This window comes from Hyla sarda, chromosome 1 (genome assembly GCF_029499605.1).
Source record: "Hyla sarda isolate aHylSar1 chromosome 1, aHylSar1.hap1, whole genome shotgun sequence".
NCBI classification, from domain to species: Eukaryota; Metazoa; Chordata; class Amphibia; order Anura; family Hylidae; genus Hyla; species Hyla sarda.
Genome location: NC_079189.1, coordinates 201,681,697 through 201,708,803, shown reverse-complemented (window position 1 = coordinate 201,708,803; position 27,107 = coordinate 201,681,697). Strand labels below are relative to the sequence as shown.

Genomic DNA, 27,107 nt, shown 5'->3' with positions numbered 1-27,107 from the left:
GAAGAATCCAAAATGCTGGATTTCAGCATTCTCCTTTTTTTTCCGTTGAGGTATTCTGGGATTTGTTTTTCCCTCCTACCATTGATTTCATGATGCCACAATATAATACCTTGTAAAATGTTTCTATTACCTCTGTGCCCCCATTTGTTATATTTTCATGTGCGAGACCCACACCCGAAAGTACTGTAGTTCAAGTCTTTTTATTTTACTGTTGTCTCTGACCTTTCTCAATATATAATGTGAACAGAGACAAAATGTCATAAGTCACATGGTCTTCAGAGAGCGTGGCTATGGTGTGTTGGGTGGGTGGAAGGGATTTACTGAAGTAAGGCTACCCACCTACCCTCTCCAGCATAACCACACCCCCTGGAGACCATGTGAATTATGACCGTATAAAATGCTGGGAAAGGCCAAAGACAGTAAAATGAAAATACCTAAACTACAGCCCTTCTGGGTGTGAGTCCTGTGCATAAAAACGGGACAAAGGGCATATGTAAGTAATAGCTACATATTACACACTATTATGCATTGGCATCATGTCCTCAAAGACAAAATATAATATTAAGAGCCTGCCACATGATCCTAATAATAGCGATGACCACATAACCCACTAGTGAAAAGGAAAAAAATACAATGAGGGGTGCTTTTCTGGTGTGCAAAAATATAGCAATTGTTACTGTGTTCTGGTGACATCAAAACCATAGTAAGTGCAGTTACAAGTACAGCAGCACCCTCCTTCATCCGATGATGCCACGTGTGCCAGGAGGATTTTATTATTTTATAATGTGAGCAATGTGTATTTGCCTACATTACATGTGCTGTACATGTGGCTAATAAATGGGCAATAGAGCAAATGTTTAATAGATCCCATCAAAGTCTCAGATTATACTGCAAAAAATTCTGGCCACACAGAGTTGAAGTGATGTGACGGAGATGTGTCGGTGTTTGCCTGTGGCATGCTACTGTGTGATTGTGCGCCAAGCGCAGTTCTTTTGCATTGTATGCAGCGATATTACAGGATCTGATCCACGATGTCAATCGATAATACATGAAATGATCTTTCTCAGATGCTTTTGGAACCTGAGGTTCCTTCCCCAGTAAGAAAAATAAATATATGCAAGCGGCTGGGATTTTTTTATATGGATTCCCTGATCCTTCCAATTTGTATTATCTCTAGGTTAGAGTAAGATGTGGCCTCGATCAACACCTTCATATGAATCCATAGGAATGCAATGCATATGAACAAATTGACTAGAATAGAGAATACAGTATATAATAATGTGTAATGCACATAAAAATACCAATAAATAAATGATTAAGTAAATTAAAAAAATTGATGAATAAGTAAATGAATCGATAAATAAATCGATAAATAAATCCATGTCTACTACACATATGCCTTAATATATCTCCTAAGTGACGGTGTGAAGCAATAAATGGATTAGCAACAATCTTTGAGGATCGGAGCTCTCACCTCAAATATTGTAGCAAGCAGAATTATTTATTAGACCACGGAGAAACTGACACATGAGGGGAGGCAAGACAGGTGGTGCTGGGGGGGGGGGTTCACACAAACAGTGGGTAACGGTCCGTATCGTGCTTTGCGCACTTCCTCAGGCCCCTAATACGTGGTGACGTCAGACAGGTGAGTTTATAGTCCCAGCACATATGTTACCTAGGTAACAGTATAAAAACTTTATATTAACACCTTCAGTGCTGGACATAAAATGTGAACTAAAAACAGCACAGCCTATGTACTGAGCACCAGATAAGAACAGGTAAGGAACAGAACTATCATATTAAAGCTGCAAATTCCTCTTTCCTCTTTGCAGCTTTAATATGATAGTTCTCTTCCTTACCTGTTCTTATTTGGTGTCAAGTAAAAAAAATAAAAAAATAATAGTGTTACCTAGGTAACATACTGTACGTGTTGGGACTATAAACTCACCTGTCTGATGTCACCACGTATTAAGGGCCTGACGAAGCATGCAAAAGACGATACGGACCGTCGCCCGCTGTTTGTGAAAACCCCTGCACCACCTGTCTTGCCTCCGCCGGTGTGTTCGTTTCTCCGTGGTCTAATAAAGAATTCTGCTTGCTACAATATTTGAGGTGAGTGCTCTTTTCCTTTGTTTCTCTCCGAGATTGTTGCTATATGAAGACACTCCACACGAGTAGCACTACCTGCAGTAGCCTTAATTAAAGACCACGCATAGGAGATACACATCACATACCTGACCTAGGTAACACTCCAAGCTTGTCGATTTGCAACCTGATGTCCATGCTGGGAGCTGCTGTTTCTATTTGAGAGAGCAATGGCGTCCTCATAGCCAAGGCAGGATCACTCCTTCCATCGGAATTCTATGTGGTTCATCTAGGGGTATCTACCTCGTGCTATCAGGTGCCGGAATCTTTATGGCCCTGATGTCTGCCACTTACTGCTTGTCTATCTTCACGCATTATGTTATTGGAGTCTGTGGTGTTCTATACATTAAATTTATCTGCATAACCAAAAGGGTCCTACCCCACAGATTTAACCTATAGGGTTTTGTCTGACCATCTGGCATTACCCCATTGAAATTCTACCGAAATCCTATCCTTTGTCTACGGATTCAAAATGCTTGCTTTGTGACCCTATACATTAACCTAAATACTAACAAATTGTACTATTATGAGAGTCTATCTAATTCTATGTTGTCATACTAACATATGTGACATTATTATGTGGTACTTTACTTTGCTGACACAGACTCCTAAAACTAAGTTTAATTTTGATGGACACCTATTGACCTGCTCTACTATCATAAATTTTTGTTCTTACCTTTATGAGTATATCTCTGGAACTATTGTGTTCAAGTTGCTCATTATCATGCAGAATTGGTAACTAGCACCTTTTACTGTATATTATTGTGGTTTCCTCTTATCCCTGATGAGCCCTCTAAACCAGGGGGCGAAACGTGTTGACAATAGAGGTTTTGAAACTTATATTGTACACATTTGTTTGTTTTGGTAGTCCCTTACCCCATTTCCACACATGAGTGATCAGGAGGTTGTAATCTTGGTAGGGTTTATAGGTTAGGTATTCACGTGTACCCTCTTCCCCTTCCCACTTTGTTAGTGCTTATGAATTTATATGATTTTATACATTTGGTATATAATTTTATTGATATTTAAGGAGGAGATTATTTTCTGGATATTTTGCTACATGTTTGCGCTTCTTATGTTAACGTCATATTACATAAAGTTTTTATTTATACCAAACCACTCTACGTGAATGTATTGTATATTTCACAAAGTATATGCAGTGCCATTTTTTGCTACTAGGCACCTGAGAGCTTATGCCTAGGGTAGCAGTTTTAAGGGGGGGGGGGGGGGGATCTCTTTCAATGCACCTGCTGCTTAATCCTGTGGCCTCTAGAAAATAATACATTTTTCCAATTTGTTTTAAACCACATGGGTCAGAACTGCTGCAAAATTTTTCTGCAGATTTGCAGCCAATGCTAATAATTTTTTTTATGTAAATGGGTGAGATCCACAGTAAATCTACAACAACATTTACACTGGTCTGAGTGGTTCTGTTTTTGCTGCATATTTGGGACAGATCTGCACAACAAAATTCAGACCCAATGGGGTGTATTCAGTCCGAGTGCTTAGGCAGCATGATGGGTGTATGGCCAGGGAAAGAGCAAGCCTTTAGTTTTTTTTTTTATTAATAATGATGTGCTAGAAGTTCCCTCTGTTTTTCTTTCTGTTTATTCTTTAAGATTTATGTTAGTACAGCTTCAAGGGGTTAAAGGGTTATCCAGTTTAGGAAAGAGTTATCCAATTTAGGAAAATGTATCCCCTATACAAAGGATAGGGAATAAGTGTCAGATGGTGGGGGGGTCTGACGACCGGGACCCCCTCAATCTCCTGCATGGCGCTCCAGCACTCCTTGTACATGGACCGGGAGAGCTGAATTGCTATACTCATGTATCTTTGGCTCTCCCATAGAGATGCATAGAAGGTGCACCGACCACTGCTTTGTACTATGCTTTTAACTATGATGAAGGAAGCCTTGTGCATCTATAATGCATAAGAGTTTGGATAGCTTGCAGCTGTCTATCATGTCTGGATTTTAATCGCCAATAATTCAGACTTCCAAGTATTTCCCTAGACCTGGACAGTTTTTCTGTGAAGCTGGTTAGACGCCTCTGGGGGGAAGCATGTGCACCAGCGATTATCTGCTATGTTAGTGTGCTGGTCTGAGTGGTGTTTATACAACTTTACGCCTGCTCTTTTCTCATCTTCCATACCCATTGCTTAGTGTTTCTTAAGATATTCAGTCATATTTTCTTGACAGACTCTGTTTCTATGGTCATACTAGACAGCGAGTGATTGCTTAAACAACTCGCTATGCTGTACAGTAAATATTTTACAGCCCTCCTGACAGCTAGTTGGGGATCAGCCAGCACAGAGGTAAACGGCTTGCACTAATTTTACCTACTACTTATTGCTACAATGTAAAAGCCCACATCATTTTCTTGTATCAATATCCAAAATGTATTTGTTTTATTAACCACATGATTGACTTGAGACAGAAATGTAACGTTTTATAAACATTCAGCCTAGATCCAAGCAGAAGAACATAGTTAAAAAATGATGCGAAAAAAAGAAAGTCTATCCTTTATTGCATCGATTGATAGGGCCATTCATTTTTATATACTTTTACAGCTGTACAAACATACCCATTTCAAATACAGGCCAAAATTGGGGCTAACAGTTCAATTTGCCAGTAGCATTTAACACTTTGTCGTGAGCTCAGTTCTCTGGACACATCTGTGATTCATTTATTTAGCGAGTAAAATAAAAATACATCCATTCTCAAGGCTTTTACTAAGTGAATTATAAGGCCAGGCTGGTTTAACCCCTTATTTGAAGAGCCAAGTTTTTCATCTTTAAGGAACAATGTGGACCTCTATACCTTTATTTTTTTTTTCTAAAATTGAGGTCAAAGGGAAATCCAGAATACATTTTCTAACCCTGATATGCTTTTAAAATCCATTGTCTAGTCATAAGAAAAGAAATAGTACCACTCTGAACCATAGGCTTTATATGGACATGCCTCTTTGACTCTTCAGATGGGAAAATTAGTATTTTTTTTTATTGGGACCACAGACAAGCTAATAACAAGTATATTATATATTACTCTGGTTGTTTCCAGTGCTACATAATCATGCTCACAGTTATTTAGAGGATTTCTAGGATTCCCTTTAAATGTATGCAGTGCATTACCTGGAGCAATCTACTATAGGCAAGTGTGCAATTGTTTTGAGGATATATGGGGGAGATTTTGTTATAGCTTTTATGTGTAATCTTGGCTAAAGTGGCCATTTGTTTAAAATAAAATTACAATTACTGGTTAGGATGACGGGAAATGCAATTTGACTTTTGAAGTAGAAGCAGTTTTATCAAATGAGACAATTAAAAATTGACACAAATTTTTGCGCAATCTCACTCTAGCCCAGACCACACTTTCAAACTTATTTACATCCAATTTTTAGCTATTTCTGATGAGCGTTCTGCATTTTGATACATTTGGGGAAAGTAAAAATGACTTACACACAGGCAAACAATTTGATTTACAAATACAATAATAAATTCCCTCCCAAGAGTGGACACGTTATTCTATTCTTAGAAAACCTATTGTTTTGAGGACTAAGAGTAGACACTTTATTACATTTTTAGAAAACCCATTTAAAGCCTTATTTTTGCTCCTGGTAAAATGTTATGATGGGCAACAAAAGTAGCATCTACAGAAATGTTTTTAAACTGAATAGAGTTTACTTTTTCTATGTCTTTACATCAACTACAAGCAAAACCTTGTGGTATTTTTTATTTTTGTGAGAAGGAGAGTATGTCAGCTTCCTCAGGGTGGGGTGCACGGCTGCACTCAGTAGAATAGAAAAAAACACTTGGATTGCTGGCACTTCTGAAAATCTTCAATTTAATACAAAAGTATAAAAGCAAAAGTATAAAAGCAAACTTCCATGTAGCATAGAATAGCAAGGTTGATGCGTTTCAGGTGCGCAGACCCTTTCACAGAAACCTTACCTTATTTTTTTTAAGCATTTTTTTTTAATTTACATTATAGTTGATTTCAATCTAGCAGCACACAAACATAATATCATTTGTTGTATAATGCACTCATTATAAGGAATGTATTACTCTGTGATGATTTAATACACAGTGAACAGCCAGACAACATTATGTCATAAAATAGAAACATAAATGGAATTAAAGGGAACCTGTCACACTGAAAATGAAAACCATTATTTGGTCAGTATGTTATAGAACAGGAGGAGTAGAGCAGATTGATACATAGTAATGTTCTCCTTATTCTGAGTTATATAATCCACTGGGTGGCACTACTCAGTAATTGACAGCTACTTCTGCATGCACTCTTATAGAGAAAAGCTGTCAGTCACCGAACAGGGCCCCCTACTTGACTGTTATGCCTAGAATAAGCAGAGGTTTTGCTTGAACTTTTTGACAAAACTATATAGCTATCTCCTCCTCATCTCCTCCTGCTATTTAACAGGTATATGTATACTATTAGACTTGATTTGTATGGGACATCTGTTAGAAATAAATACTGTAATGTTTGATGGATAATAGTAATACATATTATATAGGCTGTAGACTGACAATGTGTTCTTATACATCATGTGAAAAATAAAAACTGCAATTTTCCTACTGATATGCCATCTCTGTACCCATTATGATGAACCAAGAAACGAGCTGCCATCAGAAATTTTTGAGGCCTCTTACACAGCTCAAGGCCTTATCATTATCATCCCATGGCCCAGCCGCGAGTCTGACCGCCATCTTTCCCATCCCATAGTTCTATGAGGAAGAAAGGAGGAAATATTATTACCATACATATTACCATCACACCCATAATACAGTACACAAGGGAGAATAATACCATTAGCACCACATAGTGACTGTATAAAAGCCACTGAACACAGACCAATATCCCCCTTTACATGCCCATATAGTGGTGACATCGGCTCTATAAAGGCTCCGCAGACTGTGTCAATGAATACAGTGCGGTTACATCCACTGACTAACAGGGGCAGTCTTCTTGGAGTCGTTTTCTTTCCTTTTCCTCTCTGTCTAGCTCAGACCATCATGAAATCTTTTTCCAACATGACTCGTCACCACAGAATCTGCCAGACAACAAATATATTAGGCTCCACAATTTTTAAGCACATTCCCCACATCTTACATACCCTAGGTGCTCCAAATAATGCCCCCCTGTGTGCCCTGCATAGTTTGAAGAAGTAGGTAAGTGTGTTAGGGAAAAGGGTAGGGAGATTGAAAGTGATGGGTAGGTAATTTCCCCTCCCCTATTAGTTAATGTCCCCAGTATGTAGGTTGAAAATCCCCCCTTTAAGGTAGCAGCCACCAGTAGGTCGGTAATGCCCCCAGTAGGTAGGTAGGAGGTAATGCCTCCAGTAATTCTCCCAGGTAGGTAATGCTCCCCATAGGTAGGTTGTAGGGAATGCCCCCAGTAGGTAGGTTGATAGGTAATGCACTCAGAAGGTAGGTTGTAGATAATGCCCCCCCCCCAGTAGGTTGGTAGTAGGTAATGTCCCCAGTAGTGACCCCAGGTAGGTAATGCCAGATAGATAGATCACTGTTTTCCATGCAGGGTGCCTCCAGCTGTTGCAACATTTAAACTCCCAGCATGCCCACACAGTCATAGGCATGATATGGGAGTTCCAGCTTTGCAATAGCTGCATGCACCCTGGTTGGGAAACACTGAGATAGAGAGAGAGAGAGAAAATCCCTTGCTTGATGGGCAGCATTAGCAATGACCAGGGGAAGTCTTCCTTTTCCTGGCAGCGTGAGCAGGTGTCAGGGTCTGTGGTGGAGCAGTAAATAAAGCACAGGCCTTCTTCACCAAGAGGGCCGCAAATAGGGGAGCCTGGGGGGGGAGCATCCCTCTACGCTCTCCTCCCAGAGAGTCAGCATGGTAGTGGCCCCTGCAATGATTTTAAAGGGCCTGCATGCTGAAGGTAAAAAAAAAATAAGAAAAAAATGGCGCTTGCAGCAGTGAACCCCCTGTCATGCTTGGGCATTTCCCGAGCTGTCAGTCCGCTTCTGTCTGCTTCTGTGCTGGGTCTGTTGCAGGGGGAGTAGTGGGGGCCCGGGGCTCTTACTGAGTTACTGGCTGTACCCTCCTGATGGCTGCCCTGCCCAAAGCATGCCAAAAGTAAAACATGAACCCACCTCAAACCCTATGCTCTGCTCCATCATCCTTGGAACATTTTACACTGTTGACTGAAAATACTATGGAGCTCAGTTGGGAGAGAGCACTGTGCACAATTGAGGCCTAACTCAGTAACGAACAAATCAGTAGCTAACAGTTTCAGAAATAAAATAAAAATTAAAATGGAAATACTCAAAACTGACCCCATTACAAAAAGTACATGCCTCAAGGAATGTGTGTAGGGGTAAAGTGAATATTTTTACCTCACATGTGTTCAGAAATGTATTTTTCCGGATTAGATGGACTGCAGTTTGTTAAAAAGGAAAATTGCAATTTCCCCACCAAAATATTGTGTGTCCACCCCCCACAAATGATGCTCTGCTTCAACATCCTAAAATGTTTATGTGTAGCCAAGACTGTTGTCTGTAAATATAACACTTTGCACATTTAACCTCTTAAGGACGCAGGGCGAACCTGTACGCCCTGCGCCCGGTCCCGGTGTTTAAAACGGGGTCACACCGTGACCCTGCATCACACCGGGTCAGTCCCGGCTGCTATTCATAGCCGGGACCCTGGGCTAATAGCACGCAGCACCGATCGTTGTGCCGCACGCCATTAACCCTTCAGTCGCGGCGATCAAGTTTGATTGCCGCGTCAAAAAGGATTAGGGTAAAAGATCAGTGGGGGAGATTTATCAAAACCTGTGCAGAGGAAGAGTGGTGCAGTTGCCCATAGCAACCAATCAGATTACTTCTTTGATTTTCCACAGGCCTCTAAAGAGGCCTGTGGAAAATCAAAGAAGCAATCTGATTGGTTGCTATGGGCAACTGCACCACTCTTCCTCTGCACAGGTTTTGATAAATCTCCCCCAGTGTGTGCAGTGTTATAGCCCCCTATGGGAGCTATAACACTGCAAAAAAAAGTTAAAAAAAAGAATTGATAAAAGTCATTTAACCCCTTCCCTAATAAAAGTTTGAATCACCCCCCTTTTCCCATAAAAAAATGTGTAAATAAAAATAAACATATGTGGTATTGCCGCGTGCGTAAATGTCCGAACTATAAAAATATATTGTTAATTAAACCGCACGATCAATGGCGTACACGCAAAAAGATTAAAAATTTCAAAATAGCGTATTTTTGGTAACTTTATATCATAAAAAAATGAATAAAAAGCGATAAAAAAGTCAGATCAATGCAAAAATGGTCCCGATAGAAACTTCAGAACACGGCGCAAAAAATGAGCCCTCATACCGTCTGAGAATAAGGACAACATGGAGGACATATTGCCATGTCTTAGTAGAAATAGTGATTCATATTTGGGGCGTATTAGCACGACAGTACATGGAGAAAAAAAAAAAGATTTTTTTCAGAAGTACGACAAAATCAAACCTATATAAGTAGGGCATTTTAAACATATGGACCTACAAAATAAGGATAAGGTGTCATTTTTACCGAAAAATGCACTGCGTAGAAACGGAAGCCCCCAAAAGTTACAAAATTAAATTTTTTCTTCAATTTTGTCGCACAATGGATTTTTTGGTAAAATGACTAATGTAGAACAATGTAGACTAATGTAAAGTAGAATTGGTGATGTAAAAAATAAGCCATCATATGTGCAAAATTTTAAGCGATTTTTAGAAAATGATGAGGAACAAATGAAAATGCAAAAACGGAAAAACGCTGAGTCCTTAAGGGGTTAAAGCCTAACTTGGAAAATTTGAAAAATAAGCTGTACCCAAAGGTTAAAAAACGGGGCTGTGATGGAAAAAAAACTGCAAAAAAAGTAGCAAATATTTGTATCCATGACCTGTGTGCAAGCATCTTTGATTTTTTGTAAAAAAAACAATGTCTGGTGCCCACACTTTCATCTGATAGTTTTGTTGATTCTTCAGTACATCGGTCTTTGACCCAAGCAAGGCTCATAATCCATTGTTTGCCAACACATTACACCACATGCCATATGCATACAGAGTGACAGTGGGAAGCCCAAAAGATGCCCATCTATACCCAACATATATATAGCTTGACATTTTAAAGTGTTTCTGTCACTTCATAAAGCTTTTGACATGTCACACTGACACACTTTTTATCGGTCAGGGTCACTACATGGCTGTCACCTCAATCTAACTCATTGCAAGAGATGGGTTCCATTATAAGTCTATGGAGCATGTCTCCTTCAACAAGTCAGATTGAGTGGAGAGAGAAGCATACATCCATGCACTTCTCCCAACTATACCTAACAATCTATGGGATACCTAACAATCTATGGGATATCTAACAATCTATGGGATACCTAACAATCTATGGGATATCTAACAATCTATGGGATATCTAACAATCTATGGGATACCTAACAATCTATGGGATATCTAACAATCTATGGGATATCTATCAATCTATGGGATATCTAACAATCTATGGGATACCTAACAATCTATGGGATACCTAACAATCTATGGGATACCTAACAATCTATGGGATACCTAACAATCTATGGGGATATCTAACAATCTATGGGATATCTAACAATCTATGGGGATATCTAACAATCTATGGGGATATCTAACAATCTATGAGATACCTAACAATCTGTGGGATATCTAACAATCTATGGGATATCTAACAATCTATGGGATACCTAACAATCTATGGGATATCTAACAATCTATGGGATATCTAACAATCTATGGGATATCTAACAATCTATGGAGATATCTAACAATCTATGGGGATATCTAACAATCTATGGGGATATCTAACAATCTATGGGGATATCTAACAATCTATGGGATATCTAACAATCTATGGGATATCTAACAATCTATGGGATATCTAACAATCTATGGGGATATCTAACAATCTATGGGATACCTTACAATCTATGGGAAGTCCCATTCAAGCACCACTATTCAGTCTGATAAGGTGTTTCATTCAAACTGCATATGTAGGTCACCATTTATTACCTCATGATCTGTACCTTTTAAAGGCAGTACCTTTAGTGTATGTTCACACAGGGCAGATATATTGTTATTTGTGGTGGATTTATTATGGTGCATGTTTATTTACAAAATTGTGCCCCACCTCTTGAAATACCCTGTCCAGGTGCAAAATGCACAGTGATTTGCATTTCATCTCTTTTTTTCGAGCTTGAACGAAAAAACACACTGAATATGCAGCTTTTTTATTAGTAAATTTGTCCAGAGGATATAACCCCTCTAATCATGCTTTTTTTCTGGGGTGGAAGCTCCAAGCATGAATGTGTATAATAATTGTTGTCCGTATAGTCTAGAGTAATAGTAGAAGCAAAATAGTAAATTCCCCCCTGTGGGTTTTATGCTGCAATATAAGTATACATTTAGGATAGTCCTTTGTCTCTTTTCTCATACAATGTTCTTTATGTGTCACCTACTAGCTGCAGAAATTACTTATAATCACTTACAAATGTGGCAAACCCTTCCTGGCTATAATGAATAGTGTGAATCAGAAGGTCAATGTCTGCTTAAATCTTTGAATCATCATCGTGACCTTTCATTGATTCATCTACTGTAAATATCTAGGAAATCTACAAATGTTCGTAATGTACAGTATGTGAATTCACATTTTCCTTTACATTTTAGTCTATCTATCCATCTATCTATATATCTATCTATCTATCTCCTATCTATCTATCTATCTCATATCTATCTATCTATCTATCTACTCCAAGAAACAAGAAGCCGCAGCACTCCAGGGTACAAGGTGAATAAGATTTATTGACCCAACATCAGGAACAACGTTTCAACTGCCCAATTGCAGTCTTTCTGCTTGGGCTTGAGAAAGACTGCAATTGGGCAGTTGAAACGTTGTTCCTGATGTTGGGTCAATAAATCTTATTCACCTCGTACCCTGGAGTGCTGTGGCTTCTTGTTTTTTGGAGTGGATGTCTATGGGACCCTGGACCTGGGACCTTTACCGCCTGCGCCCGTCGCTCTCTTTGGAGGTTGTGCTGCTCTACCCTTTTGCTTATCTATCTATCTATCATCTATCTATCTCATATCTATCTATCTATCTATCATCTATCTATCTATCTCATATCTATCTATCCATCTATCTATCTCATATCTATCTATCTATCTATCTATCTCCATATATCATCTATCTATCTATCTATTTATCTATCTATGATATCTATCTATCTATCTATCTCATATCTATCTATCTATCTATCTATCTTATATCTATCTATCATCTATCCATCTATCTATCTATGATATCTATCTATCTATCTATCTATCTATCTCATATCTATCTATCTATCTCATTTATATCTCATATATATCTATCTATCTATCTATCTATCATCTATCTATCTACCTTATATCTATCTATCATCTATCTATCTATTTATCTATCTATCTCATATCTATCTATCCTCTATCTATCTATCTATCTATCTATTATCTATCTATCATCTGTCTATCTATCTTGCTATCTATCTATCTATATCTATCTATCATTTATCTATTTATCTATCTATCTCATATCTATCTATCTATCTATCTATCTATCTATCATTTATCTATCTATCTGTATATATATCTCCTATCTATCTATCTATCTATCATTTATCTATGTATCTATCTATCTAATATCTATCTATCATTTATCTATCTATCTGTATATCTATCCGCCTTTTTATCTATATCCAATGCAGCAGTACACATTCATTATGTAATACACTTTCTTTACCTTTTTACACCTTACTGGAGTGCTGTACTGGGCTTTTTTTTTTTTTAATCCAAGTAGGATTTTGTGTTCCTGATCTCTATTTTTCTGCTTGTACCAACACTGTATCATTTTCCACAGGAGCTCCACCTTTAATTCTATCCATCTATCTATCTATCGATCCATCTCCTATCTATCTATCTATCTATCTATCTATCTATCCATTGATCATCTATCTATCTACTTACCTATCTATCTATCCATTGATCATCTCTCTATCTACTTACCTATCTATCTATCCATTGATCATCTCTCTATCTACTTACCTATCTATCTATCACCGTACATTTAAACATACATGTAATATTTCTTTCACAGAGCTCCTTTGTTTTTGCTTTTTGGGTTTATTTTTTTTGTTGTGTTTTGGTGAGGTCAATCGGTTAAGCACAACATGCAGCAATAATTTCATTAATATATCAGGGAAATTTAGTTTACAATTGGAAAATTAGCTTGGCATGGAGTCAATGTCTCAGTGTGGAGCCGTTCACCCAATTAAAGATTTAACAGCTGCTTGATTTTTTTTTTCTGGTGAAAAAAACTATTGGGCACCATTTTCTACAATTAGTAGAGCATAAAACATGTAGAGCGTCTAATTAAATGTTTAAAACTATTGACATCACTACTGGGGGAGTCAATGAGCTGGAAAATGCAGACAATTCCCCCATTGGTAAATTGATTCACAATACATTCAAAGACTTGTTTGATAAGATGAATTCAATCCTGATTTGGGTGATGGGTTTTCATGACCTTTTCACACCCTACAGGTATGTGCATGTGGCTTTTTTTTCTAGCTAACCTTGTTGGAATGTGGCACAGATTATATTCATTCTTAATCTATTTTGTTATGTTTTCTGAATTGTAGCAAATAAGTAGAGTATAACAGTTATTCCCTTTTGCCCCTTGCTAGTAGCAGTTTTGAGAGACAATGTAATACTTCCACACACTGCTAGAAAACCCAATTGTACATATATGCATACACACTCAGAAAAAAACACATATGTATACAGACAAAAAAAAAAAAAAAAAAATATATATATATATATATATATATATATATATATTGTAAACAAGCAGCTGGTAAAATGATGGATAGGAGGTATGTATCACTGAGGCTTCTTGCCTCAGTGCCATAAAACATAAAAGTATGTTTACGAGTTTCGGGTGTGACCAAAGGTTTTGGGGGAAGCTTCTGTTTCTTTTTAAAAAATAAATAAAAAATTAAAAAAATGATATACATACATATATATTTTTTTAAGGCCTCTTAAAAATAAAAGAAGCAATTTAATTGGTTACCATGAGCAACTGGTCAACTTGCTTTTTCGCAGGTATAATTCTCCCCCTCCCCCCTGTGTGTGTTTCCCTGTGAGTTGTGATTGGTTGATATGAAAGAAAGAAAATCTTTCTACAAGATAGTTTGATATCTCTCCCACTACATAGTGTGTATGTTCGGATATTTACTCCCATATTTATCAATCTGTTTTTTTTCCCGTAACAACCAGTGACAGCTCGAATATCATATCTTAATGAGCTCTGGTAAAATTACAGCTGAGCTGTGACCATTTTTTATGGGCAAAACCAGACAATGTTTTGTTTTTCACAGTTTTTATTTATTCCTCTCTACAGAAACACACATAGATTTTCATTGCATTGACTATTATATTTGGAATTCTTAGAAAGGTTCCAGTTTGTTTAAAGCTGTGCAGTAGGCACATGAGGCTAAATTCCTGGACCCTCTGTGTGCTGTGTTGCTGCTCAGTCTCTTCCTCTCAGTTGCTTTGTGATAATTGGCACCTCACATTTTGTTCTAATTAAAGGGGTTATGAGGGCAGGTGGCGCCATTCTATTTTGATAATCCTTGTGCAACGTCTGTATAATCTTTTTTGTTTAATTAAAATTAGTGCATAATAGGGGTGCATGAACTTTCAACAGCTTTGTTCCAGCAAAAGTTCACCGGTCAGGGACAGTTCTGCAATTATAACACAGAAACCCTGTAGACTGCGTTAGATTCACGCCTCGCTTTTCAGCTGTATATCTCATAGATAATCTACTGCTCTGGGAGAGTCCTGGCTATTGTCAACATGAATTTCACATGTCTTAAGAACCTTATTTTATGTTTTAATATAACTTTTGGACACAAAAAGTTCCTATCTTCTGTGGATTAAAGTGTAAATCAAAATTATTTTAAGAACATACTCTTTTACAATCTAGAAACTCCTAAAGGAAAAGAAATACAATTTATATCTAAGGCACTATCGCTATTATGTAACTCTCAGTCTTGGTGTTTGGTTTTGGACCTGAGTTGATCCTACACCGCCGAGAATATAGCTACCTAAAGGAAAAATAATCTTTTCTTGTGTCAGATGACTGCATTTAATGAGTCGGAGAAGTTCTATTCATTATATGCATGAGAAAATCTGTTTTTTTCAGTGTATGGCAGTGTATTTCTTAAATTCTAGAAGGGTGTGCTAGGTGCATTCTGAACCAAGACATTTGAAGAAAAAACTAGCCAAGTGTAACATTCTGCACAAACAATACCTCCACTGTATTCCTCCATGATGAAAGCCTCTGTCCATTACTCAAGCTCCATTTGCACTTCTTGGGTTTACAACAACAGATTGGTGTCATATATTCATAGTAGTCAGGGTTTTCTTCTCCACTCGGTGCTCTTAATTCTATTACTATGTTATAATATTCTCTTGGTTGTAAGAAGTATATCTACATGTTATTGCTCTATTCCATAGGTAGTTATGAGACAGGAAAATGCAAAACACAGATTTACAGTTTCCACATTTGAAATTACATCAGATCAGAAACAGGAGCTGCCCATGGTTGTACCAATGTACTATTCGGGAAAGTTTGATAAGATAGTGGCACTAAGATGTAAATGGTAGCTGAGTGAGAAACTAAGAATGAAACCAGACATAATAGGCAGGTTAGGACAGTTCCAGGTCACAGGTTTTCTTCTCTGCCTTTTAAAGCAAATATGTCACCAGTTTTGTGGTAGCAAAACTAGTGACAGCCCTAAATTGTCACCATCAAGGGGAGAGGGCACATACCTTTGTAAAGTACATGATCAAGAAAACAGTGCTTTAATGTGCCGCCACAGCTGCTAAACAGTCGGAGAGAAAGGCTCTTTCCCCAAGCTGTCTGTAATAGGAGGATCCCCTGCCCTGCCTCTCTCCAGTCAGAAAACCTCTAGAACTGTCAATCCTCAGGGAGCCCGAGAGAAATGCCCGCCTCACCAACTGTTTAGCAGCTGCGACCAGGACATAAAAAGTAAGGTGTTTTCTGTGCATGACCAAGAACAAAGGTATGTATTAGTTACATATATTTCTGCAGCATAAAGCTGCCACTAGGGGGAGCAAACTGAAGACAAATTTGTAAATCACTAAACTCAGTGACCCTGGTAAACCTGTTTTAACTTTGCTTCATCTAGTGGTAGCCTTGAAATACAGACATGTATGTGCCTAATAAGCCGGTGCATGTTCTCTGTATTAGGGTGAATTCTCACATTCAGATTTGTTGATGCAGTATTTGAAGTAAAAACCAGGGACAGATCATAAATGATGGTCATGTATGAAGAAAAGACTCAGACTTTCCTACTTTTTAAATCTATTCTTAGATGTGTCTTCAAAAATAAAATAAAAAACCTAAATGTGAAAAATGTAGACACCCATTCATTTGAGCTTTCCTTTGGGTCTTAGTTTTGGCCAGTGAGTGGGTTATTGACCAAAAATTGACTAAAAATGGACTAAAATAAGGCTTAAATGGTTTTTGAATGCAATTTTTGAATATAAAGCCACAAATGAATTTGATAAAGGGAGAAGTCTTGACTTCCTCCATATATGATCTAAATAACCTAAACGTGTGAACACACCCTTAACCCCTTTGCGCAGAATGTCATATATAAACGCCGGGTTGTGCAGTGCGTTCGCGCATCCCGGCGTTTATAAATGACATGCAGTTAACCCGGCGCTGCACAGCAGCGCAAGGGTTAACAGGCAGAAATCCCGTGCCCAGCGGCGGGAGACAAGTTCTGCTTGACATCCCAGGACCATCTGTAATTGGTCCTGGGATTAGAGCCCTGTGATTGGTCCCTGTGGACCAATCACAGTGTATCAGTGTCTTTGTTACAATAACACCGGCTCCGAAGCTTTCAGTTCGTTCTGAACAGCGATCGGAGCCGGTGTTAGTGTTAGGACAGAAGACAGAAGACAGAAGAGTGTTAAAAAGCTTTTCTAAAAGCTAAAAATTTAAGTGGAAGTAAAAGAACCCCCCCTGTAGTGCCCCTTACCCTGCTGCTGCTGCCGCCGTCTGAAGTCTGCAGCCTGTCCGATCTGACAGGCTGCAGTGAAGATCCTAGTGACTGTCACTGTATATAACAGTGACAGTCTTGTATAAATCTGTGCCCCAGTAGTGCCCAGCAGTGCCCCCCAGTGCCCATCTGTGCCCATCTGCTGCCTCCTAAGTCTGCAGCCTGTGCGATCTGACAGGCTGCAGTGAAGATCCTAGTGACTGTCACTGAATATAACAGTGACAGTCTAGTGCCCATCAGTGCCCATCAGTGTCCAGTAGTGCCCATCAGTGCCCAGCAGTGCCCATCAGTCTCCAGTAGTGCCCAGCAGTGCCCCTTCCAATTGCTGTCCTCCCTGTCTGAAGTCTGCAGCCTGTGTGATCTGACAGGCTGCAGTGAAGATTGTAACTTGTAACTGTAACTGAATATAGTTACATTCTACAGTACAGTACAGTAATAAAGTTTCAGTGCCCATCAGTGCCCCTTATCCTGCTGCTGATTCATTCATTCGTTCATTCATTCATTCATTCGTTCATTCATTCATTCATTCGTTCATTCATTCATTCATTCATTCATTCATCAGCTGTGAAGAAATTGAAGTCTGTCACTGACCATAACAGTGACAGTGAAGAATAATATAAAATACTGTCAGTGCCCCTGAAGTGACTGTCACCCTTTCATCCCATCACCACCTTGCACACCTCCATACTACCCTGTTACGTTTTTTCCTGGTGCGTCACTGATTAGTGACAGCAGTGACAGTTCGCCGCTGTTTTTTTTTAGTTCTAGTGGCGCTTTTTGTTTCAGTTTTTCCGTTGTTATAAAAAAAGTAAAAAAGTAAAAAAAATATATAAAAATATAAAAATACAAAAAAAATATTGTTCTAGTGTTGTACATCAGAGACACTTCGCCACTTATAGTGTCATCCAATATGTCAAGGCGTCGCATGTACAGCACTGAGGAGGCATATGCCTTCTTGGCATCTTCCTCTGGTTCAGATAGTGGTGAAGAGTTGTTATATTTGCCCTCTTCTTCTTCCTCTTCCACTGATTCTGACGAGGAACCTCCCCGCCACCGCCCTAGGCCAGGTCCTAGTACCAGTCCTAGTACCAATATTGAGCCAGGTCCTAGTGCCATCTCTGAGTGGGCTCCAGCTTCAAACTTTATACCCAATTTGCCTGAGTTTGTGGCCACTGCAGGCATTCGTGTTGACACCGTGGGGTTGAAAGAAGCTGATTTTTTTCAGCTCTTCTTTTCAGAAGAGCTGATTAATTTGATAGTGGAGGAGACCAACCGGTATGCTGAGCAATTCATTGCGGCCAATCCACAGGCATATCATGCTAGGCCTTATCAATGGACGCCAACCAATGCACTAGAGCTCAAAAAATTTTTTGCCCTTTTGTTTAACATGGGCATAGTTAAAAAGCCCACAATTCGCTCCTATTGGAGTAATGATATGCTTTACCATACTCCACTGTACCGGTCGGTCATGCCAAGGAATCGGTTTGAAGCCCTCCTCAAATTTCTACATTATGCTAATAATGAAAATTGTCCACCTCCCAGTGATCCAAATTTTGATCGCATATATAAAATTCGGCCCCTTGTTAATTATTTAAATCAAAAATTTTCTGAAGTTTACACCCCAGAAAAAGAGATTGCAGTGGACGAATCTCTTGTGCACTTCAAAGGAAGGTTGCACTTTAGGCAATACCTGCCTAACAAACGGGCCAGGTATGGGGTAAAACTTTATAAGTTGTGCGAGAGCACAACCGGCTATACGCACAAATTCAGAGTCTATGAGGGGAAAGACTCTAAAATAGAGCCCCCAGAGTGTCCCCCCGTACTAAAAACAACGGGAAAAATAGTATGGGATCTAGTTCACCCCCTGCTAGATCAAGGGTATAACATCTACCTTGATAATTTTTACACTAGCGTCCCATTACTACAATGCCTGTTTGCCAAGGGGACTGTGGCCTGTGGTACCATCAGGCGAAATCAAAGGGATCTGCCTAAAATTTTTGTACGGCAAAAGTTGAAGAAGGGGGAAAGCAAGGCTGTGTGCAAGGACAACATGATGCTTGTGAAGTACCAGGACAAGCGTGATGTTCTTGTACTAACCACCTTACACCCAGACAGATCCACCCCTGTCCAAGTCCGTGGTACCACAGAGAGTGCCCCTAAACCGGTGTGTATCCAGGACTATAATAAGTTCATGGGAGGGGTGGATCTGTCAGATCAGGCCTTGCAGCCGTACACTGCCCTACGCAAAACTAAGACCTGGTATAAAAAATTGGCACTGCACCTCTTCCAAATTACCATGTACAATTCATTTGTGGTGTACAAACGTGCAGGAAATACATGCACATACCTGCAATTCCAGAAAAATGTTATTAAGGACTTTCTGTTTGGGGATCCGGAAGGGGAGGAAAGCAGAGCCACAGGATCGGAGAACAGAATAGTTCCAGGGCAACATTTTCCTGCGGTAGTTCCCCGTAGAGAATCGGGGAGTAGGCAACAGAAGCGGTGTCGGGTGTGCTCCAAGCGTGGCATTAGAAAATGCACTATATACCACTGTGAGACATGTCCCCACAAACCCGGTCTGTGCATTGAAGACTGTTTTAAAATCTATCACACAACATATGATATCTAATTTTGTCCCCTTTAATTATTTTTAGAATGACTTTGGATAACTCTACCCAATGCACCCTTGGAATGACATGTGAGCAATTCATTTATTTCCCCCTTTTTCTCCACTAAACTATTAAAAAAAATCTAATTGGCAAACCCCTAATAAAACTAAAAATTCCCATTATACCCCTAGATGAATACCTTGGCAGGTATAGTTTTATATTTTCAACATTTTGCTAAACCCTTAACAAAAAAAAAAATTCCATTATACCCCTAGATGAATACCTTGGCAGGTATAGTTTTATTTTCACTATCTTGCTAAACCCCTAAACAAAACTTAAAAAAATTTCCATTATACCCCTAGATGAATACCTCAGCAGGTTCCCGGGGTTCTGGCTCCATAGGGGCTTCCTAAATCCGACATGCCCCCAAAAAATTCTCTCTCCAAATTTTGCTCCTTCCCTTCTGAGACCTGTAGTTCACCAGCAAAGCATTTTACGTGCTTTTATGGGTTATTTCCTTGCTCAAGGGAAATGGGGCTACAAATTTTGGGGTAATTTTTCAGCTATAACCCCTTGTAAAAATGAAAAATTTGGGGAAAAACAAGCATTTTAGTGATTTTTTTATTTTATTTTTTACATATGCAAAAGTCGTGAAACACCTGTGGGGTATTAAGGTTCACTTGACCCCTTGTTACATTCCCCAAGGGGTCTAGTTTCCGAAATGGTATGCCATGTGTTTTTTTTTTTGCTGTCCTGGCACCATAGGGTCTTCCTAAATGCGGCATGCCCCCAGAGCACTTCCAAAAAGCCAAAATGTGACTCCTTCTCTTCTGAGACCTGTAGTGTGTCAGCAGAGCACTTTTCACCCCCATATGGGGTGTTTTCTGAATCGGGAGAAATTGGGCTTCAAATTTTGGGGGGCATTTTCTGCTTTAACCCTTTGTAAAAATGTCAAATTTTTGAGAAACCAAGCATTTTAGGTAAAAAATATATATATTTTTTTACATATGCAAAAGTCGTGAAACACCTGTGGGGTATTAAGGTTCACTTTACCCCTTGTTACATTCCCCAAGGGGTCTAGTTTCCAAAATGGTATGCCATGTGTTTTTTTTTTTGCTGTCCTGGCACCATAGGGGCTTCCTAAATGCGGCATGCCCCCAGAGCAAAATTTGCTTCCAAAAAGCCAAATGTGACTCCTTCTCTTCTGAGACCTGTAGTGCACCAGCAGAGCACTTTTCACCCCCATATGGGGTGTTTTCTGAATCGGGAGAAATTGGGCTTCAAATTTTGGGGGGTATTTTCTGCTTTAACCCTTTGTAAAAATGTAAAATTTTTGAGAAACCAAGCATTTTAGGTAAAAAATATATATTTTTTTTACATATGCAAAAGTCGTGAAACCCCTGTGGGGTATTAAGGTTCACTTTACCACTTGTTACGTTCCCCAAGGGGTCTAGTTTCCAAAATGGTATGTCATGTGTTTTTTTTTCCTGTCCTGGCACCATAGGGGCTTCCTAAATGCGGCATGCCCCCAGGGCAAAATTTGCTTCCAAAAAGCCAAATGTGACTCCTTCTCTTTTGAGACATGTAGTGCGCCAGCAGAGCACTTTTCACCCCCATATGGGGTGTTTTCTGAATCAGGAGAAATTGGGCTTCAAATATTGGGGGGTATTTTCTGCTTTAACCCTTTGTAAAAATGTAAAATTTTTGAGAAACCAAGCATTTTAGGTAAAAAATATATATATTTTTTTACATATGCAAAAGTCTTGAAACCCCTGTGGGGTATTAAGGTTCACTTTACCCCTTGTTACGTTCCCCAAGGGGTCTAGTTTCCAAAATGGTATGTCATGTGGTTTTTTTTTGCTGTCCTGGCACCATAGGGGCTTCCTAAATGCGGCATGCCCCCAGAGCAAAATTTGCTTCCAAAAAGCCAAATGTGACTCCTTCTCTTTTGAGACCTGTAGTGCGCCAGCAGAGCACTTTTCACCCCCATATGGGGTGTTTTCTGAATCGGGAGAAATTGGGCTTAAAATTTTGGGGGGCATTTTCTGCTTTAACCCTTTGCAAAAATGTAAAATTTTTGAGAAACCAAGCATTTTAGGTAAAAAATATATATATTTTTTTACATATGCAAAAGTCGTGAAACCCCTGTGGGGTATTAAGGTTCACTTTACCCCTTGTTACGTTCCCCAAGGGGTCTAGTTTCCAAAATGGTATGCCATGTGGTTTTTTTTTCTGTCCTGGCACCATAGGGGCTTCCTAAATGAGGCATGCCCCCAGAGCAAAATTTGCTTCAAAAAAGCCAAATGTGACTCCTTCTCTTCTGGGACCTGTAGTGCGCCAGCAGAGCACTTTTCACCCCCATATGGGGTGTTTTCTGAATTGGGAGAAATTGGGCTTCAAATTTTGGGGGGTATTTTCTGATTTAACCCTTTGTAAAAATGTCAAATTTTTGGGAAACCAAGCATTTTAGATATTTTTTTTTTTTTTTTTTACATTTGCAAAAAGTTGTGAAACCCCTGTGGGGTATTAAGGCTCACTTAATTCCTTGTTACGTTCCTCAAGGGGTCTAGTTTCCAAAATGGTATGGCATGTGGGCGGTTTTAGCTGTTCTGGCACCATAGGGGCTTCCTAAATGCAACATGCCCCCCAAAAACCATTTCAGAAAAACATACTCTCCAAAATCCCCTTGTCGCTCCTTCGCTTCTGAGCCCTCTACTGCGCCCGCCGAACAATTAACATAGACATATGAGGTATGTGCTTACTCGAGAGAAATTGGGCTACAAACACAAGTAAAAATTTTCTCCTTTTACCCCTTGCAAACATTAAAAAATTGGGTCTACAAGAACATGCGAGTGTAAAAAATGAAGATTTTGAATTTTCTCCTTCACTTTGCTGCTATTCCTGTGAAACACCTAAAGGGTTAAAACACTTACTGAATGTCATTTTGAATACTTTGGGGGGTGCAGTTTTTATAATGGGGTCATTTGTGGGGTATTTCTAATATGAAGACCATTCAAATCCACTTCAAACCTGAACTGGTCCCTGAAAAATATTGAGTTTGAAAATTTTGTGAAAATTTGGAAAATTGCTGCTGAACTTTGAAGCCCTCTGGTGTCTTCCAAAAGTAAAAACTCGTCAATTTTATGATGCAATCGTAAAGTAGACATATTGTATATGTGAATAAAAAAAAAATGTATTTTTAATATCCATTTTCCTTACAAGCAGAGAGCTTCAAAGTTAGAAAAATGCAAAATTTTCAATTTTTTCGTCAAATTTGGGGATTTTTCACCAAGAAAGGATGCAAGTTACCATAAAATTTTACCACTATGTTAAAGTAGAATATGTCACGAAAAAACAATCTCGAAATCAGAATGATCAGTAAAAGCATTCCAGAGTTATTAATGTTTAAAGTGACAGTGGTCAGATTTGCAAAAAACGCTCTGGTCCTTAAGGCCAAAATGAGCTTGGTCCTGAAGGGGTTAAGAAACATATGAGAATCCTCTTAAGTTACATCATTAAATACATTAGTGGGAACAGTTTTATCATTGATCTAATAACAATGTAATAAAAGTGACACATTGAAAAAAATATAGAATTCCTGGGAACCCCAATGATTTGCTAACTCAAATATTAAAATGGGTTTAAATAGGTTAGCAGGCAGACCACTATTGAAACATGAGGGTCTCAAATGTTTCCCAAACCAATAATAATAGATTCATTATTGAGATGGGACTTATCAGTCAATGTGGTCAACGCTTAGTCATAAATTTGGTTGCTTTTGATTTGAGTTCTTCATTGTGATCTGCACCTTGGAGGTCATTTAGTATTTCCATGGGTACATTTATACTCAATAGTTTAAAATTTATAGATGGCTTCAATAAAAGGTTAGGTCTAGTTACAGATTCCTAATGAATGCTTTTCAGAAACTGACCCTAAGCCAATATAATATACAACTCAGTGCCAAGCCAATTTCTAGAATTTACTGCATCCAGATTAAGTGTTTCCAAATGTTCCATCACTCTTTACTTGTTTATTAAATAGGAAAATGTAACAGTTCATTATAATGCCAAATACACTAAAAAACTTTGTCAAACATTCAAATGAATCTGAAATAAATGGTTGTCAACCTTGTTCATTGTAGCCAACTGATGCAAGCAGGATAAAAAGCAGTACTCACTCAAAACCAGATCATATGGCGTCAATCCCTTTTCATGTCCTAACTCAGTTTCATATGTCTATCACCGTTTTACTTTGTATCAGAGGTAGAATCATTTAAAATGGGTTATCCAGGGTTTTACTATTGTTGACCTATGCTTAGGTCATCAATATCAGTTTGGCGGTAGTTTGACTCCTGCTACCACCACCAATTACCCGATTGAATAAGTTGTGGTGATGTGCTCTCTGGCAAAGTTCTGTATATTTGTTGTGCTCGAACTGCATGCAACACCTATTCATGTGAATAGGAATGAGATGCATCAAAGAGGTTATCCAGGATTTGAAAAACAAAGCTGATTTAAAAAACAATAATAAAAAAAAAAACTGCACCACACCTGTCCTCTGGTTGTGTGTGGTGTAAAAACTCAGTTCAAAGTACCGTAAATGTAGCCAAGTTGTAATACCACACACAACCTTATGACAGGTGTTGTGAAAGAAAGTATCTCTGTTTTCCATTTCTGGATAACTCTTTAATTAGCAATGTCAGGCACAGTTCCTCATACCCTGTCCTTTTATTCTGTCCTCATATCTTGTATCTCCTCCTCATATTCCAACCTCATATCCCTTCCTCATATCCTGACCTCATATCCCATTTTCATATCCTGTCCTTATATCATATCCCGTCCTCAGGTGAGGCTGAGCTGTGATGAAAATAATGTGTGCCAAATAGTGAAGGGGCATGGCTTTGTGGGATGTGGTTTGCAAGCCAGATTCACTCAGTCATCCAGGGATACAAAGCTTGTAGAGTAAGGTGAGGTTGAGCTGAGATGAAAAGGTTGTGGTTGAAGGACCTATAGTGTGGTGTATGGGGCAAAAATTGTGTTTTCGAGCTTCAGTTGAAAAAAAAAAAAAAACTATATATATATATATATATATATATATATATATATATATATATATTATAAGGATTTCTCCCTGGGGATAGCTCTGGGATCGTCTTTGACACCACCACAGGACACGTTTCCACTTCAATCAGCAGGCAAACAACAGTACTTTATGCAAGTCCGGCCCCTAGCCAGCTTTATTAGATAGGTTGCAGGATAAATAAAAACATAACACAGGAACAAACAAAACCCTAGATGGTCTAATCACTAACTACACAATGCAGCATGCCCTGACTATCCACTGGTGGGCTTTTCCCGGCCAGTTAAACTTATGCCTCCTGCAACCTTCTACTCAATGTTCACACACAGCGTTTGCAACGTCTTGATGTTTGTCTCATCCACATCACTCTTGTGGGTGTCACTCACAGCTCTGGCTGGGCTGTGTGCTCCTCGCAGGACCCCTGCTTTCCCCCCCTTTACAGGCACCTTGCTGTCTTCTGGGGAGAGCCCAGATTATTCAGTTTGACTTCCTTTAAAACACACTTCCCCTTTCTTCTACCTCATTAATTAGGTCACAGGTGGGGATTTCGTTTCTCCAGGGTTAGCTTGGGAAATACACCCTTTACTTGCCACGCTGTCACAATATATATATATAAATATATATATATATATATATATATATATATACTAGGGTGTACAATCATGGGAAAAACAAATTGCCTGCATAGCTGTTGTTCTTTGTTTAGACACCTATGACATGGAAAAAATTGCTTTTACATATGTTTGTGGTTGCCTTGAGTCTAACTTCTCATACCTTAATTTTGTTTTCAAACCATAATATACAGTTTGGGAATTTGTGTATGGATCCCCATGAGAGATATACACTGCTCAAAAAAATTAAGGGAACACTTAAACAAGACAATGGGGGAGATTTATCACAACCTGTCCAGAGGAAAAGACGCTGAGTTGCCCATAGCAACCAATCGGATTACTTATTTCATTTTTCACAGGCTTTATAAAAAATGAAAGAAGCTATCTGATTGGTTGCTATGGGCAACTCAGCAAATTTTTCTCTGGACAGGTTTTGATAAATCTCCCCAAATGTAACTCCAAGTCAATCACACGTCTGTGAAATCACACTATCCACTCAGGAAGCAACACTGATTGACAATCAATTTCACATGCTGTTGTGCAAATGGAACAGACAACAGGTGGACATTATATGCAATTAGAAAGACACCCCCAATAAAGAAGTGGTTCTGCAGGTGGTGACCACAGACCACTTCTCAGTTCCTATGCTTCCTGGCTGATGTTTTGGTCACTTTTTAATGCTGGTGGTTCTTTCACGGAGTCTACAACCCACACAAGTGTCTCAGGTAGTGCAGCTCATCCAGGATGGCACATCAATGTGAGCTGTGGCAAAAAAATTTGCTGTGTCTGTCAGCGTAGTGTCCAGAGCATGGAGGCTCTACCAGGAAACAGGCCAGTACATCAGGAGACGTGGAGGAGGCTGTAGGAGGGCAAGAACCCAGCAGCAGGACCGCTACCTCCGCCTTTGTGCAAGGAAAAGCAAGAGGAGCACTGCCAGAGCCCTGCAAAATGACCTGCAGCAGGCCACAAATGTGCATGTGTCCACTGAAACGGTCAGAAACAGACTCCATGAGGGTGGTATTAGGGCCCGACGTCCACAGGTGGGGGTTGTGCTTACAGCCCAACACCGTGCAGGACGTTTGGCATTTGCCAGAGAACAAGACTGGCAAATTTTTCACTGGTGCCCTGTGCTCTTCACAGATGAAAGCAGCTTCACAATAAGCACATGTGACAGATGTGACAGAGTCTGGAGATGCCGTGGAGAATGTTCTGCTGCCTGCAACATCCTGCAACGTGACCGGATTGGCGGTGGGTCAGTAATGGTGTGGGGTGGCATTTCTTTGGGGGTCCGCACAGCCCTCCTTATGCTTGCCAGATGTAGCCTGACTGCCATTTGGTACTGAGATGAGATCCTCAGACCCCCTTGAGACCATATTTTGGTGTGGTTGGCCCTGGCCAATGCTAAACTTCATGTGGCTGGAGGAAGGCAAGAGGAAGGCATTAATGCTATGGACTGGCCCGCCCGTTCCCCA

General features: G+C 39.3%; 2 protein-coding genes across 13 annotated transcripts in view; both read left to right on the top strand.

Moving 5' to 3' along the window:
• BMPR1B (bone morphogenetic protein receptor type 1B) overlaps positions 1-27,107 on the top strand; it is a 473,407-nt gene that overhangs the window by 261,956 nt on the left and 184,344 nt on the right. The gene's annotated exons all lie outside the window — the stretch shown is intronic.
• LOC130355982 (piggyBac transposable element-derived protein 4-like) lies at positions 18,247-19,965 on the top strand. The gene has a single exon (XM_056556975.1). It carries the CDS (start codon positions 18,247-18,249, stop codon positions 19,963-19,965), a length of 1,719 nt encoding a protein of 572 aa, XP_056412950.1.